At 37.4% G+C, this 15,857-nt stretch overlaps 1 protein-coding gene across 4 annotated transcripts in view; it reads right to left on the reverse strand.

Moving 5' to 3' along the window:
* Positions 1–15,857, reverse strand: part of DGKH (diacylglycerol kinase eta) — a 173,183-nt gene that overhangs the window by 48,559 nt on the left and 108,767 nt on the right. For all 4 annotated transcript variants that reach the window (XM_060288275.1, XM_060288274.1, XM_060288273.1 and 1 more), the window contains 6 exons: positions 15,645–15,770; positions 12,067–12,169; positions 10,792–10,951; positions 8,862–8,970; positions 8,605–8,744; positions 5,006–5,090 (listed from right to left, as the gene is read on the reverse strand). In XM_060288275.1, coding sequence (XP_060144258.1) covers positions 5,006–5,090; positions 8,605–8,744; positions 8,862–8,970; positions 10,792–10,951; positions 12,067–12,169; positions 15,645–15,770 — 723 coding nt within the window. The remainder of the gene's footprint in view (positions 1–5,005; positions 5,091–8,604; positions 8,745–8,861; positions 8,971–10,791; positions 10,952–12,066; positions 12,170–15,644; positions 15,771–15,857) is intronic.

Here is a 15,857-nt window from a genome sequence, read left to right on the forward strand (position 1 = left end):
TCTTCCCAAAGCAATCTCAGTCCTGCTTTACACCCATTGCCACCAATGGCAACCAGTGTGCTACTGATTTAAATTTCTATCTTACTGCCTTCAAAGGCAGAGCACATATGGAAAAGAAATTTTACCTGAAAGAAAGGAGGAGAGGGGAGGAACCTCAAAGTTTCACACAATATTGTATTGACTGATAAATCTACTTACTGATCCCTGGTCTAAACATTAAAAACCACATCTTTACAGTTAAGATCAGAAAAATGAAAATGTATCTTCTTAAAAAAGCAAAGGAAGGAAATACTCTTCCAAAAAATTGATTTTATTTCTTTTCCCTACAGGGTAGACCGTCATAGCACATAAGAGGGTCGAGAAAAACTATCAATTCCATTTGAATTTACATTAAAAAATCCAAGTTTTTGTCCATTAAAAGTAACCAAAGGCATAGAGTACAACCTTTTCCAGAGGAAAAGGAAATAACCTCTATATCCAAGGATAAAATTATTATTATTATTTTTAATAAATTTATTTATTTTTGGCTGTGCTGGGTCTTCGTTGCTGCATACAGGCTTTCGCCAGTTGAGAGCACAAGCTCAGTAGTTGTGGTGCAGGGGCTTAGTTGCTCTGCGGCATGCGGGATCTTCCCAGACCAGGGCTCGAACCCATGTCCCCTGCATTGGCAGGCGGATTCTTAACCACTGCGCCACCAGGGAAGCTGGGATAAAATTATCGATGCCACTTATTAAGCTATTATGTAGTCACTTAGCAGCCTTAGGAAGGTAAAGTAATAACAGTTGACGTTTTTTATAGTGTACCAGGCACTGTGATTAAATACTTTGTATGTATTTATTCTATTCATTGTCCTGTTTTACAGCCAAGGCACCTAAGGCTCAGGTGAGTGATTTGCCCAAGAACCACAGCTAATGAAGAGCAGACAAGCTACAAGTAGGGATTCTGGGGCTTATTCCATCACACCCCCCACACACACCCTGACCAAGCAAGTCTTGGTCTTTGCCTAATTGTATCTGTCAAATATAAATTTCATAATTGATCAGGTGTATTACTATAACAGCCTCCTGGTTGGGCTTCCTCTCCTGCCCCTTTTCAAACCATTCTCCACTTCATAACAGAGTGATTTTTTTTTCTAAAGCACAACTCTGATCATGCCACAACCCAGCTTAACACGTCTAAGTTTTCTAGAGGAAGTCAAAAGTCTTCAGCTAACGTGTAAGACTCTCCATGATCTGAACGCTCCTTTCCTCTCCTCTGCCCTGTCTTTTGACACCCTTCCCCTGCACCACACGCTCTAACGCTACAGAATTACTTGTAGTGCCCCAGATGTACCAAGGTCCTTACTATCAAGCTCTGCGTAATGCTCTTTTTCAACTAGCTGATTCTTACTTCTCTTTTTTTGTGCTGAAAACCCAGTTTAGGTACAACCTCCTCTGTAAAGACTTCACTGAACTTACCAGGCTAAGAACCCGCTCTTCTGTGCAATCATTATACCCTGAAAATAACTTAAACATTGCTGGTCATTTCCTTGTTTGGCCCTCCCACTAGACCAGGGATTCCCAAACTTTCTGGGCTCATGCATCCTTAGCGTCTTAGTAATTTCGTCACAGTGCCCCTGGGCCAAAAGAAATACTTAGTAGTAGTTAAGTCCAAACAGCTTAATAAGTATTTATGTCCTGACAACTTAATAACTATTTGAAAAAATAATACACATAAATTAAAAGAAAAGAAATACCTCATTTCATTCTTAAATAACTAGTCGTGAGCCTGTGGGCACTGTATACATCTCAAACCTTAGAATCAGATTGGACCGTGATACCCTCATTTCCTATTCAACACTAATTTTTGTGTGGAGTTTGCTTTATATCACAGCAGCTACTGAAAATCCAGCTGCACAAAAACATAATGTCATCAAAAGGAATGTAGTGCAACCTAATATTTAAACTGTGTACTACCTCAAGCTAGTAGTTTCTGTGATGTCCAACAGATGTTGAGTATTACAATGTTTTCTTTGAAATTTAAAAGAATCTCATGGTAGCCCTCTGAGTTCACTGAGGTGCCTGGCACACAGCTTGGCAAACATAGCTCTAAGCTGATTGAAACTAGAGGGTAAGTCTTTTATTTCCAGTCCCAGGTACCAACAGGCACTTAATATTGTTGAATGAATGAAAGAAAACATAAAGTTACAACTTCATAGCATGCTATTACCAAGCAGCTAGAAAACAGACAGAACTGAGGGGAAAGAAGTTTTATTATTCAGTAAGAGTAAATTTAGAAATAAACTAATCTGAAGATTTTCATTTCCAGAAATTTGAGGCCATTCTCTCCTGTGTTTTCAGGGAGTTGACTGGGGTACAGCAGCTCACACCTTCTCTTTGACTACCTTGGCATTGATAACAAGCATCTGTAGACTTACTAGACTTGTATGATTGGGGAATGATACAGAAGAGACCAAAAACATGACCTCTGCATCAAAAAGCTTTTAATCCAAAAAGAAAGCAGTAGGAATCTGGCTTCCAAGGAATACATAAGGCCAGAGGGCTTTGATGTCAAGATGTCCATTGTTCTAATACAGTTTGGTATTTAGATTAAAAGAAATTTAACAATACGACTTTTTTTTTTTAAGCCGTGCTGCACAGCCTGTGGGATCTTATTTCCGTGACCAGGGATTGAACGCAGGCCACAGCAGTGAAAGTGCCAAGTCCTAACCACTGGACCTTCAGGGAATTCCCTAACAATACTAATTTTTAATTCACTGTCTACTTTGTGCTAGTCATCGTACCAGATGACAATATAATTAATGGTGAGTGACAATATAATTAATGGTGAGTGAATAATATACATTGCCTGATCCATACAGTGTGATAGCAGTAAGATGATGGAAGGTGAAGGGGGCTGTGGAACTACTGAAGAAAGACACAGACGTAGGACTTGGGAGATGAGGGATGACCACTTGGAGTGAGTGGTGGACACCTGGAATGAGTGATACCTAAGCTGAGACTTGAGGTGAGAACAGAGTGAACTAGTATGAGGCCAATGGAGAGATGCATATTCATTCGCCAAGGGGTAGAGGAGAGAAGAACCTGATGGCATGGGGATTTTACATTAAATGTAAACAATACATTTTCTGATAGTGAGCATTAAGCAATAGAATCATTGTTACTGAAGGAAATCATGGAATCACTATTCTTACAATGTTCAAAAAGTACAACAACAAATAGAATTACTTAATTATGGCCATAAGGAATTAATCAATAAAACTGTCATGATTCCTTAAGCTCTATAATTCTATGGCGCCAGCAGAATGCTAACAGTTAATAAGAAGATCGACCACATTTTGTGGCCTTTTAGGGAAAATCGAAAAAAACAGTAATTTCACAATCATGCATAAGGGAATCCAAAATAAATATTTTACTTAAAAAATATAAGCTGGAACATTAGATTGACCCTACGAAGAAGGAATATTTAGCTCACTTTTATTTCAGTTTTCAAGGCAAAGAAGTCACACAGTGACTGGTCAGAGTGACAAAGAACACTCATTTAACCTGTAATCTTAAGGCACACTATCTCTTTGTTATGAAATACTTTAATAAAAAAGCAAAATACATGAAGTTTCATTCAAAACTCCTTTACACTAAAAAAGAGCTTTCTTCCATGTAGTTACGATTGTACCTCATATTTAGTGACTACATATATGATAAAAGTAAATTGTCTGACTTTATCTTATATGCTAGGAAATGGACATCTTGAAGTAGGAAGAGCAAAATAATGTCCCTTTTGTCTCTTTGGAGAGAAAATTAATAACATTTAAAAAATACTATTAAGAAAAAAGATTGGTTCCTACGAAAACATGTTTATAGTTGAATAAAATAATAATATAAACAAAAATGCTGCTGGAAAGAAAGTAGTAAATATATTAATCTTTCATAGTAATTACCTCTGGGTGGCAGGACTGTAAATAAAATTTTTACCTTCTTTTTTATATATTTTTGTATTTTCCAAAATTTTTAGAAGCAGTTTTTGCTACTTTTATATCAGGGAAAAAATTTAAATACAGTTAGCTTCTTTAAGAAATAGCCCATGTTTCTAGTTATCATTCCTTTCCTTAGTTTTGACATGATCCTAATTTTCTTGAGGACAAAACAAAGATTTCAACTGTAAAATAAACAGATGAATTTTCCTAGAGGGAAAAATAAGCTATCATAGATCAAATGGTCTTAGTGAGTCAGAGAATAATCCTTTGAAAATTAGGTTGTTTTAAATCTCCAGTGCTTTGAGGTTTAATCAGAATGCTGAATCTTTAAGAACGTCTAAAAACTGCAGTTATTAATGGTCTGTAGCAGGGATGGAATGAAGTGCACTGTCTTCCTTTGTTTTATCTCGATCCACAGACTTAACCTAGAGGCCTGTCCTGATGCATCCTCAACACAGCACGGAAAGCAGGAAGAGAGAAATTCTAATACAATATTCTGGTGACGAGTAAGCATTGATGAGTGTCTGGAGCTGGGCGAACATCTAATATTCAAACAGGTGCTCACGGGTGAAGCAGAAGATGAGTGAAAGCTAACAGGAGCCTGGCATCAGCTGGCTTCCCTGGAGCCCGGTTGGTACGAGTAAATAGGCAGGTGGAATATTCAGGGAGAACTATTAGGGTGGGAGCAAGGGAACCTGCATGCCTGGTGCTTTCCACACACTCATCACCTCCTTTAATCCTCCCAACACTGTGGTCTCCTCAACAGCTGAGGTCCATGAAGATGCGACCCACAAAGGCGAGTGATGTGGCTGAAATCACACGCCCAGGGTGGTTGTCATGAAAGGACACTAACCTAGATGGTAAGGATTCTTTCCTCTGGAGGAGAAGACCAGAAGCAGTCAATGAGACCAAACCCCAAACAAGAAAAATTACCATTAAGTGAACATACTACCATATCTTATATGTTTTTTATTGTTCAAGACACTCACCCCCGTTTTCAAATGACAAAGAGATAAAGAGTTAAAGTCTTACATAAAATTCTTCAGATGCTTCTGGAGGTTCTGGAAGTAGAGAAGCCTTTGCTGGCAATTTGAGTTCATAGGTCATTATACTCCACCTGAAGGGAGAAAAATCCTTGGTCTAAAATTCCTTTAAAATTTAATAAACTGACTTTGTTCTTACCTCACATACACACAGATGCACATATATTCATGAACTATGGTTTGCTGTGTCTAAAATAACCAAATATGGGAAGAGATGGACTTTTGGTAATCTCATAAAATGCTGAATTCATAATTTATGATTTCCATATCTTACCAATTCTCTGATTGGTGACTTCCAAACATCTGAAGGCTATGGCCCACAGTAAGAAATGCAGATATGTAACAAGACCTCTCCTCTTCACTAGGTGCAAAGCATTCTGACTTTTCTATTCCTTTCTGTTTCACTTTTTAAATAATGCTCACTGCAATTTCTAACTAGATTATATAAGTTGCTAATGGGTCACAACCCTAAATTCTAAAACATGTCCTAGATTAAACAAACGCGTAGTACCTACGAAAAATAAATCATTCTGCACGTAACAATCTGTCTTGCCAAAGCTTATACAGACATGAAATGAAAATTATGAAAATTAGATAAATAGTCCTTCTTACATTAAGAAAGTAAGCATGGGATTGAGAGGAAAAAATTAATAGAAATAATACTTAATTGAGGCAACTTTATTTCAATTAGCTGTAAATATTAATTTCAAACCAAACATTGAATCATTTGGTGTTAGAGAAAAGCAATCAACTCCAGATAAATCCAGTCTTCTATCTAAACTAATTTCAAAATTTGGGAAGAACAATTGGGTAGGGACATTATTGTTGTCAGTAACAGGATGTGAAATAAAAGGTCTTTCAAAGACACAAAGCATAATAAGAGCGGTACTGTAACACATGGATTTTAAGAAAAGCATATCACAGTGGATGCCAGTGATAGAACCTAGAGGAAAATCCCAAGATTAGCATCAGTATGTAAAGAGAGCCTAGTGCATCATTCAGACTAATAAGTCTTTGCATAAAAATTCAAATTCTGAGAGAATTCCCCAAAAGACACAGGTTATATGTTAGGATGTATAAATGAAATAGATGTGTATAGCTACTATTCAACTCTTGACATGAATACTGTAAATACACATTTGAACACAAAAAGTCATCCATCCCTTCATTCATACACGCAACAGGTATGTACTGAACGTCTCAAAGTGACAGTATTCCAGGGTCAGTCTGGAAATACAAAATTGAATAAGACTTTTCTAATAAAGCTTGTATTCTAGTGCAGTAACAGATGTAATACAAGCAACAAATAAAACAATTAAACTTTGTAAACTTTCAAATAGGGAAAATCACAATTGGAAACATGAAAGTCCAGTTCCGTATATCTGGCAATACTTCTCTGGTCAAAGGATGGTTAAAGAATTGGGAAAGAAATCCACCCAAATGTCCTTGCACCTTCCACGCTATACCTCCTCCCTTTATAGGCAATGATTGGAGCTGATGAAATAGGAGAAAGTGGCAGCACAAGTCAGGAAGGGATGCTTATTGGTACCAGCTAAGCAGAGTTGAAAGCAGAAGTTACAGACCCATTTGGTGAGTATGTGCATTAAACAGAGTGCAGTGTTGAAAGCCCCTGGGAAGTAGAGTCTGGATTTCATTGCAGACAGCCAGTTCAACCACTTATTAGCTACGTGACACTGCTAATATAAAAACCTCCTGAGCCTTTTCACCTGTGAGATGGTATGATAATGATATTAGCCATTTCTAAATGTACAGTGAGGATTAAAGGAGATGATACTCTATCAAGTAAAGTAACTAGAAGGGCCAGGCAGACAAAAAATACTATTCATTGTTACTCCACTGTCTCCGCAAGACCCAATTTTCATCTTTGTAAAACAGTCATAACAACGCTTTTCTTAGCCAGTGTTGTTTTGAGGGTCAAATAAATTAATATATATGAAAAAGCATATATGATGTGGAATATTATTAAACATCAATTTTTTCACCTGTTCTTTACAAATGGTATTCTTAAATTAGTAAGGAAAGCACTGGAACAAAATATTCTTATGTTTCTAAACAACAGTCCTAGCTTTTTAAATCCCCTTTGATTTGTTTTTTCTTGTGCTTTTTTGGGTTTTTTTGCAGGTCTGTATTAAGGAATTTTACTAAGGGGGTGTTGTTTCTCTGCTAACCACCTAGAGAAATTAATTTTTATAACTTACAAGGGAAAAGCACACACCCAGAGCAGAGGAAATGCCTCACAGCATTTCCTAGGTTGCGGGGAGAACGGTATTTAAATTTACAACAAAAAGCCATTTAAAATACCTTGTGGGGTTTGGTTAGCACTGAACTGGGCAGTCATCTGGGAAATCACCTCCAGGCTCCTTAAAGACTGGAGACTGAGTCCACTTTATGCTCCCAAACTACTGGGGGATCCCTCCCATGACTGGTTTGGGATAAACACAGGCAAATGCTTGCCAGCCCAGCTTTCTTTCTAAATCTTCTGTCAGCAAAAGAATCACCCATTACAACATTACCTTATGTCAGGCAAGGTTACAATTAATTAGGTTATAGCTTATTTTAGAGTAATTACATTTTAGATTGGTGGCTCCCTGATGGGATTTCGTTATTTTCGGGAAGAGTACCACAGATGGCTAATCCTATCAAAGTTGTTTTGATTCATGCTAGCTCCAATTTATAATGAGATTTTGACATTTGTGTCCCACTTGTGATGGAGGTTACTGAGCCCTGGTTGCTCCCTGTACCCCAATTCTAAACACCTCCTGCATAATACTCAGGGCACACACACTGCGATTGCTTTTTTACATGTGGGGCGTTTAGAGAGAAAGCAGTTAAGAGAGGCAGTCGAGGATAACATAAAAACAGTGATAGCTCCTTCATGTGAATCTGTCTTCCTAACACTTCCCTGTCCCTGGGAAAAGATTGTTTTTTAGTATTTTGTTGGTTCAATTCCTTCTCAATGTGTATAATTAAGAAGAGATATTCTAAAAAATCTAAAGTTTACATGTTTTTCTTAGTTTTAATGAAACCAGAAGATGAAGGGACCATACCTATTATACTCATCAAAAGCCCCCCCACTAACTATTTAAGCTTTCTGAGCCAAATAGCAGTTAAAAGTAATTAGTATCAACATAGCCTTCTATATTATCTTTAAAATAATGGATTCAGGGTTTCCCTGGTGGCACAGTGGTTGAGAGTCTGCCTGCCGATGCAGGGGACACGGGTTCGTGCCCCGGTCCGGGAAGATCCCACATGCCACAGAGTGGCTGGGCCCGTGAGCCATGGCTGCTGGGCCTGCGCGTCCGGAGCCTGTGCTCCGCAACGGGAGAGGCCACAACAGTGAGAGGCCCGTGTACCGCAAATAATAATAATAATAATAATAATAATAATAATAATGGATTCATTAAACTAGTTTCCTCATTTTTTTTTTTTTTTTACAATTCATTCATTCACTCAAAAAAACATATTTATTGAGTGTCTATTCTGTGCCAGGCTCTGTTCTAGACCTCAGGGGTGGACCCCCGTCAGGGGTTACCGTCAGTACAATTTTAGAAGAGAATTTGTTATTACCTGTCCAACATTTTGGTGCTGGCTCGTTCCAGCTTCTCAAGTATCTGAGGAAGTTGGGTGTCGTCATCGTATGAGCCTCCCCAGCCAAGAACCCGGGCAAGGTCGTTTCCTGTACCCAGAGGCAGTACTCCCAGCTGACACTGAAAGACAGCCCCACAGGAGACCTCAGACAAGTTGACACATAGGGACTCTGACATTTCTGTACATCACTGGTCAGCAGGTTAGGATAACTAGCAGTGAAAGGAATGACCACTTGCCTGTTTATTCAAGTTGAGCTTATCAATTTCTGACAAAACCCAACCTACACTTCCATCTCCTCCACAAACAAGAATCCGGAAATTGTCAAACTTCTGGAATAATCTTAAACTGAAAGAAAGAAGTATTTTATTTTAGTGTAAGTAAATAAAAATCACGTTCCCCAATTCTTTGTCATTCTGTTAGTTATTGGTATTCATGTTCAGATTAAATATAGGAACTCTTACATATGAATTATACTATAAAAATCAATTTGAGTGCAATGTGTAACTCAAGAAAATGTCTTAATCATAAAGCGGAAAGGAGATTATAAGTAGAAACGGAGATAAAATTAGGAAAAGAAGGGAGTGAGAAATGAGAAAACAAAAAAGAAGCAGAACCCAGGAAAGAGAATGAAAGGTAAGCGATAGGAGACGGTAAGAGTACTGACTTTTCTCTTTACTTCACAAGGATATGTTATTTCCATGAGTAGCATATTACAAACTAGGGAGAAGAATCTAGGGCACTGGTGCTCCTGAGTGGCACAGGGGCAGTTCCTCAAGAGACCCACCAAACCTTGCCCAATGTACCCCTGCCATACTCCCTGTAGCTGTTTTGCTTCCTCTTTTCCTATTCTCAGGTCAATCTTTCTACTTCTATCTTCCTTCATCTCAAATTTTGACACATTTCACCCTGAGAATGTACCTTTGTACACCTCAAGTATTGTGGAAAATCGAAAAAAATATGGAGACAATCTCGAGAAGTTTCACAAAGGGAGTTGCTTAGAATTTTAGAGGATGGGTAGAAAAAATAAATGTCAAACATGTAAGATATTGGAACCATCGAGGATTATAAAACAGATATGCTAGAAAGGGGGACAAAGCTAACCAGCAATGGAGAGACAAAGGTGAGGAGAGAGGCTAGATGAGGAAGTGCCAGGACACATGCAGGAGAAAGGAAGGGAGGTACGAGCACATAAGGAAAGAGCTGGGTTCAAATGAAGAAGACCAACACTCATGGGACCAGAAGGGCTTGAGACAGCAAGAAAAAGGCAATGGAAACGAGAAGGAAGACCCTGAAAGGACACAGTGAAAAGAGGCACAAAGAGAGACTGAGGAGAGACACAGAGAAGATAGGAGAGTGCTAAATCACAAAACACAAAGGCCTTCTCAGGAACTGGTATCTAAAATCTTCATTTCTACTTCTGTGTTTATGATTTAAGGTGACAGTGGAACCCAAGAGAAAAGCCGAGTTGGCGTAAGTAAATTATAAGGAGATCACAGGCTCTTGGGTCAGATGACACAATATCGCCTCTTCAACAAAAATCATATATATATACACTGTATATATATGATTCAAACTGAGGCACAAAATGTATTCAAAGTGCCTCAAGGCATATTTTCCCTCTTGAAAATATATTTAAGCTTTTCCCCCCAGATTTTAGGTTATACGACATTCCAGAAAGTTTGAAATGAACAATGAACAAAAGTACTTATTTGTCATGTATGGGAACTGAGTCTGAAATCCTTGAGGGCCTGTCCTTGAGGCCCACAACAGTATCTGTGCTTTGGTTAAATAATTGATTATTTGTATTATATGCAACTCAGTACTACCCTCCCATGCAAATCATTTTCTCAAGTTATTTTTTGTATTTCTATATTTACACAAGTTGATCTACTTTGTAGAGCTAAGCAAACAGAATTGTTTGATGTAGGATATATTCTGAAACATTTTCTAAACAAACTTTAGAACTTTCAGCACCCACGAAAGATATATAAATATCAAAAAGTTTATGTTAAAATTTATAATCAGAACTTTAAAAAAAGGGAGATGTCAGAAGATCAACACAGAGATGTCTAGATGAATCTGCAATTTTCATCAGCTGAAAAACCAAGTGTATTTCGTGCTCAGTGCTACATATCATTCAAACGAGATTTATCAATAATCAATTACCCTAAATGAGGACCGCCATTCATCAAATCAAACACCTGAGCTGGATTTAGTAACTGTTTAAATCGGCGAAGAAACTTTACTCCCTGATTATCTCCACTCTTAGAATTGACAAAAACCAACAGAGGACTAACACAGAATGAAAATGTTGCTCTACAGAAACCTGTTAAAAAAAAGAAACAAAACACAGCACAAGATCAATACGTACAGCCTTCTCTTTTTAAACTCTTAAAAAAACTTCAGAGGAAAAAAGATAAATTCATAAATAAAGAACCTTGTTTATTACTTTAACAATGTTATCATTTAGCGCCCCAAAAGGAGATAGGTTTATTATTTACACACTAAGACCATAGAACTTATCTTTTAAAATGTGCACTATAATGAAAAATCATACCAAAGATGGTAAAAGTATTAATCATACATAAATTGAGATCTACCACCTGCCTTAACAACACTTAATTATTAAGAGAAACCAATCATAGTCTATAAATTCACAATTGTTAAAGGATTCATGTTCATTTTCGGCATTACATTTAACTCCTCCTTGATAAGGCCTTAGAAAATATTTTTAAATTTTATAATAAATAACAGAACTTTGATATATCAGGGTTTGGTTGGGGGGCTGTTAATAACACAGGTTAACAAATCATATTTTCTGCAGCTTATAATATCTATGATATCCTCTGGCATCATTTACATAAAAAGTTTGAAAAGCATAAGGCACTTTATCGATGCAAAACATTGATAAGAGTTCATGGTAAAAGCCTTTGTAATATGGTTTGCTTACAAGGAAGTTATTAGTATGCTATTCCAAAACCAGTGCTGTAAACAGGTTCTTCAGTACGTACAATTAAGTTGTAAAATTCCAGAAAAAGTGAATGAATTTATAGGAGTATAAATTCCTACAATGAAATGGTAAGAAAACACATTTCAATAAGAGCTATGCTAACGGGCAGCTTCAATTACGGAGGGGGAAAAATTGCTTATAAAAAATTAATCTTTTCATATTGCATTTTGTTACAGAATAACAATTTTATTTGCTGAAATGTAAATCTTATACACTGTAATTTCACCACTGTGTTAATAGTTATGTTTTTACACCTTAATTTTAAAACGTTCTTTTATAAATTAAATGTACTGTTCTGCAATTGAAATGGAATTATTATATAAAAACTAACCAGAATAACCAATTACAGTTCTATTTATTCTAGGAAAATAGATGTACATATCAACATTTGATATACCAGGAATATACATACTTACACTACTGCTACATACCATCAGAATCGGTGCTGTTCAGTGCAATTGGAGGTATGACAGATACTCTACATTGGCCAAGTGGACATATAGGATGATATAAATCTTTGCAGGCAGTGTGTACCTAACAACAATGAAATAAACCTTCAGGAATCATAAAAACACATCAATGTTTTATTATGGTATAAATTATATCTAAGGAACTGGTAAATGAAGATCAAGTGCATCCCAAAATGTTCAGTAATTCATAAATTACTTTAATGGCACAATATTTATACTTCTAAGGAATGGCCTAATCATTTTAGAGATAGGAATTTGATGTGGTCTGTACAGCCTGTTTTCATGATTGTCTCAGGCAAGTAGTATGTAGTCAGTAAATGCCTGGTGAAGGGAAGGAGAGCGGAAGAGAAGAGGAAGAAGTGCAGAGGAAGGGAGGAAGGAAGGGAGGAGGAGGGAAGGAAGAAGGGAAGCGAACGAGTGAGTGTCAATATAATTGTCCATAGGAAATGATGATGACATCTACCTTATAAAATTCTTACAGAATTTAATGAAGATTAATACAATCTGTAATGTGTCTGCTCTTTCTGCAGTGATCTATAACTTGCTATTCACACATCTTCTATAATATTGTCATGTTATTATACTTATAAGTACATCCGTGCCTATGTTCTCAGCTAGACTTCTGGCTCTGTAAGGAAAAGGAAAAGGTCCTATTATTGCCCCCTCATCTTGGAAAATGATACACATCACAGGCACTCAGCAAGTGTGTTAACTCTATAGAACAAAAAGTTTCAAGGTCACGCAAGCAGGGCAAACGTATCAAGTAGGACCCAGGCAATTTAGAATAATTTATGTACTCAGCTAGAGAGCCTTTAAATGTTTCATTAGTAAGAGCAGGCACTTCCTAAAGCACTTATTTAATAAGGCTTTATTTTATTAGTCCTTTTAGAAAACTGGCATATCAATTAAACATGTATTTATCAAAACTTTTGAGAAAATAGTTGAAATTTAATAGCGATTCTTGTTCTGCTGATGACCTAATTTTGGACCATTTCCTGTTATGACTTATAATCATTAACAATCCAAATGGATTTTAGAAAAATGAGCAAGCACAGATAGTTTTAAAAGGAATTTAAAACGTATGAGAATCATAGGGTATTTTGCTCTATGATTACAACAATGTTAAATGAGAAAAGCAGAGATAAAATTGTATCTTCACTATTTTTACAGAAAAGGTAAAACTATGCCCAGAGATTGGACAACAGCTGGAAAAATTAAGAGTTATTAGGATTGTGGAACTATGACTGTTAGGATTGTGGAACTATGGTTTTGTTTTGTTTTGAACCAGGTGACTACGTTTAGACACTAGATGTTTTGCTGTTAGAAACTCATATTTTAAAGGCATCAAAGTATCATAATGGATAAATGACAGTGTATAGGAAGTACAAGATTAAAAGGCACGTAACAAAAGTGATGGCGGCCCAGAAACCTGCATGTCTAACTGACACATGGAATGATTTCATGCAAAGGTGATATTTAAGTTTGCCAGGAAAAAAGAGGAAAGACATTCCAGAATCATCCCTTCTACAGTCTATAATAATACTTCCGTCCCATTTGCGAAATTTTTAAAATGTGGCAGAGAGTAGAACAAGCAAGTAAAAAACCTAATTTAACTCCTACTGCTTTTCTAACTCCTACTGTTAAACTTAATAAAGTTTAAAAACTGCTGACTAATTTATCCCTCCCCCGCTTTCCCTTCTGGTTACCATAAGTTTGTTTGCTATGTCTGTGGAATAAATTAGGAGTGTGGGATTAACATATACACACTATGATATATCAAATAGATAACCAACAAGGACCTACTATATAGCACAGGGAACTATACTCAATATTTTGTAATAACCTATAAAGGGAAAGAATCTGAAAAAGAATACATAAACATATATATGCAGGTATAACTGAGTCACTGTGCTGTACACCTGAAACTCACACAACATTGTAAATCAACTACAATAGAAAAAGACAATTACTGACTAAACACAAGTAGCAACCTATATATTGCAGGTAAAGACAACTTACACAAAACCTTTCTAAAATAATTCATCACACAGATGACCTGCTTTCTTTTCAAAAAATTAGAAAAGAACAGCTGAAGTTCCAGAAGTAGAGAAATAGACTTCAGTAAATGCAGACTAATAAAAATAGTGGTAGATGCATACATCAGTGGTTGTCCCCCCAAAAAAGAAATCTTAGGTGGGATGGAATCTTGATTTAAAATCCTGTTTACGTGAGCACTCCTTTAAAATAAGGAACAGCAGAAGGGGGTTTTCAGGGTTAGGGTTGCACCAAAACTCCAAAGAGAGGTATCTAATATAGTCTGCATATTATATTAAATGGGATAAAAGAAATAAAAAGTAACATCTATGTCAATAAAAGAGGCAATCGATGAAGAATAACAAAAGCATGGGGATGAAGAAAATCATGTTCGATTCAAAAATGAAAAAGAGGGGACTACCTTGGCGGTCCAGTGGTTAAGACTCCTCACTTCCACTGCAGGGGGCATGGGTTCCACCCCTGGTGGAGAACTAAGATCCCGCGTGCCGGGCAGCGCGGCCAAAAAAAATTAAAAACAAAAACGAAAAAGAAACACAAGATTGTCTATCAGGCCTGACTAAAAAATTATAGGACTTCTTTTTCTCTGTGGCCTATGGACTCAATCGCATTGATTATGAAATCAACATGTCACACGCACATCTCTTGCATTTGCTCATCTTCACCGTGCTTATTAAAAGCAATGGTTTTCCATCTTTTTGTTGGGGGGAGAGGGGCTGACTTCCAAGACTCAAAACACGACCAAACAACTCTGCCCCAAAGCAAGACAATCAGCATCGTAATCAGACAGCATCACCCGGCGCTCAGGTGAGCACTCACTGCCTCCTCGTCCTGCTTTTAGCCCCACGTCACCCTCTGAGGGGCATGAGGTCACCCTCTGAGTTCCTGCACCGACTGCCCTCCTGCAGGGTGGAGGCCCAGTCCTCACACAGTCTGGCAGAGATGGGACCCTTGCTTGCCGTTGGCTCCACGTTACGCTGTGTCTGCTTCTCACCACTTTCTTGCACATGCAAAGAAGTTTTAAAATATTTACTTATTTATATAACATAAATGTATATAACCTAAATTATATCAGTGCACAGCCTACTGAACTCGGCTTCTTTCTCTCGGAGAACACACACGGGATTGTAGCAAACTTACACTTGGCCTGTTAATCAAAATTTGGTGGCTTTCTGTGGGTAACAGGTAGTAAAACAGGCTGAAAACAGCAAACCACTTAAGGGCGGCTAAAGCTTGATGAAAAACAATAAAACTGTGGGAAAGAGGTCCTCACACAAAGGGACAAGAGTAGGTGTCACAAAAAGGGCATTTGCAAAAGTAACCAGAGTGGAAGGAACGCATCTTGAAAAAAGATGAACCTTACAAACGGGTACGTGTACTACCAGGCTCTGCTCTGCCATAAATTCTTAGCTTTGTCTCTAAATCACACAGATGGAAAAGGTACAGAAAGAAACATTTTAAATGGAAAATAATTATAAAACTCTCACCATCGTTTTACACCAAAGGCATCTCCAGTCTTGAAGACGGAGAACGCTGCCACACGTTTTTTCACAGACAGCACACTTGGCACTCACGGGCAAGTTACCCTCGAGCCACTGGTGGGGCATAGCCAGCTGTGCAGCAGAAAGAAAGGGCAGTCAAATTAAAGACCATGGAGGACATCATTCTTAGCCAAGGGAAGAGATACAATGATTTCTTAC

Source organism: Globicephala melas, chromosome 18, assembly GCF_963455315.2.
Source record: "Globicephala melas chromosome 18, mGloMel1.2, whole genome shotgun sequence".
Taxonomy (NCBI): domain Eukaryota; kingdom Metazoa; phylum Chordata; class Mammalia; order Artiodactyla; family Delphinidae; genus Globicephala; species Globicephala melas.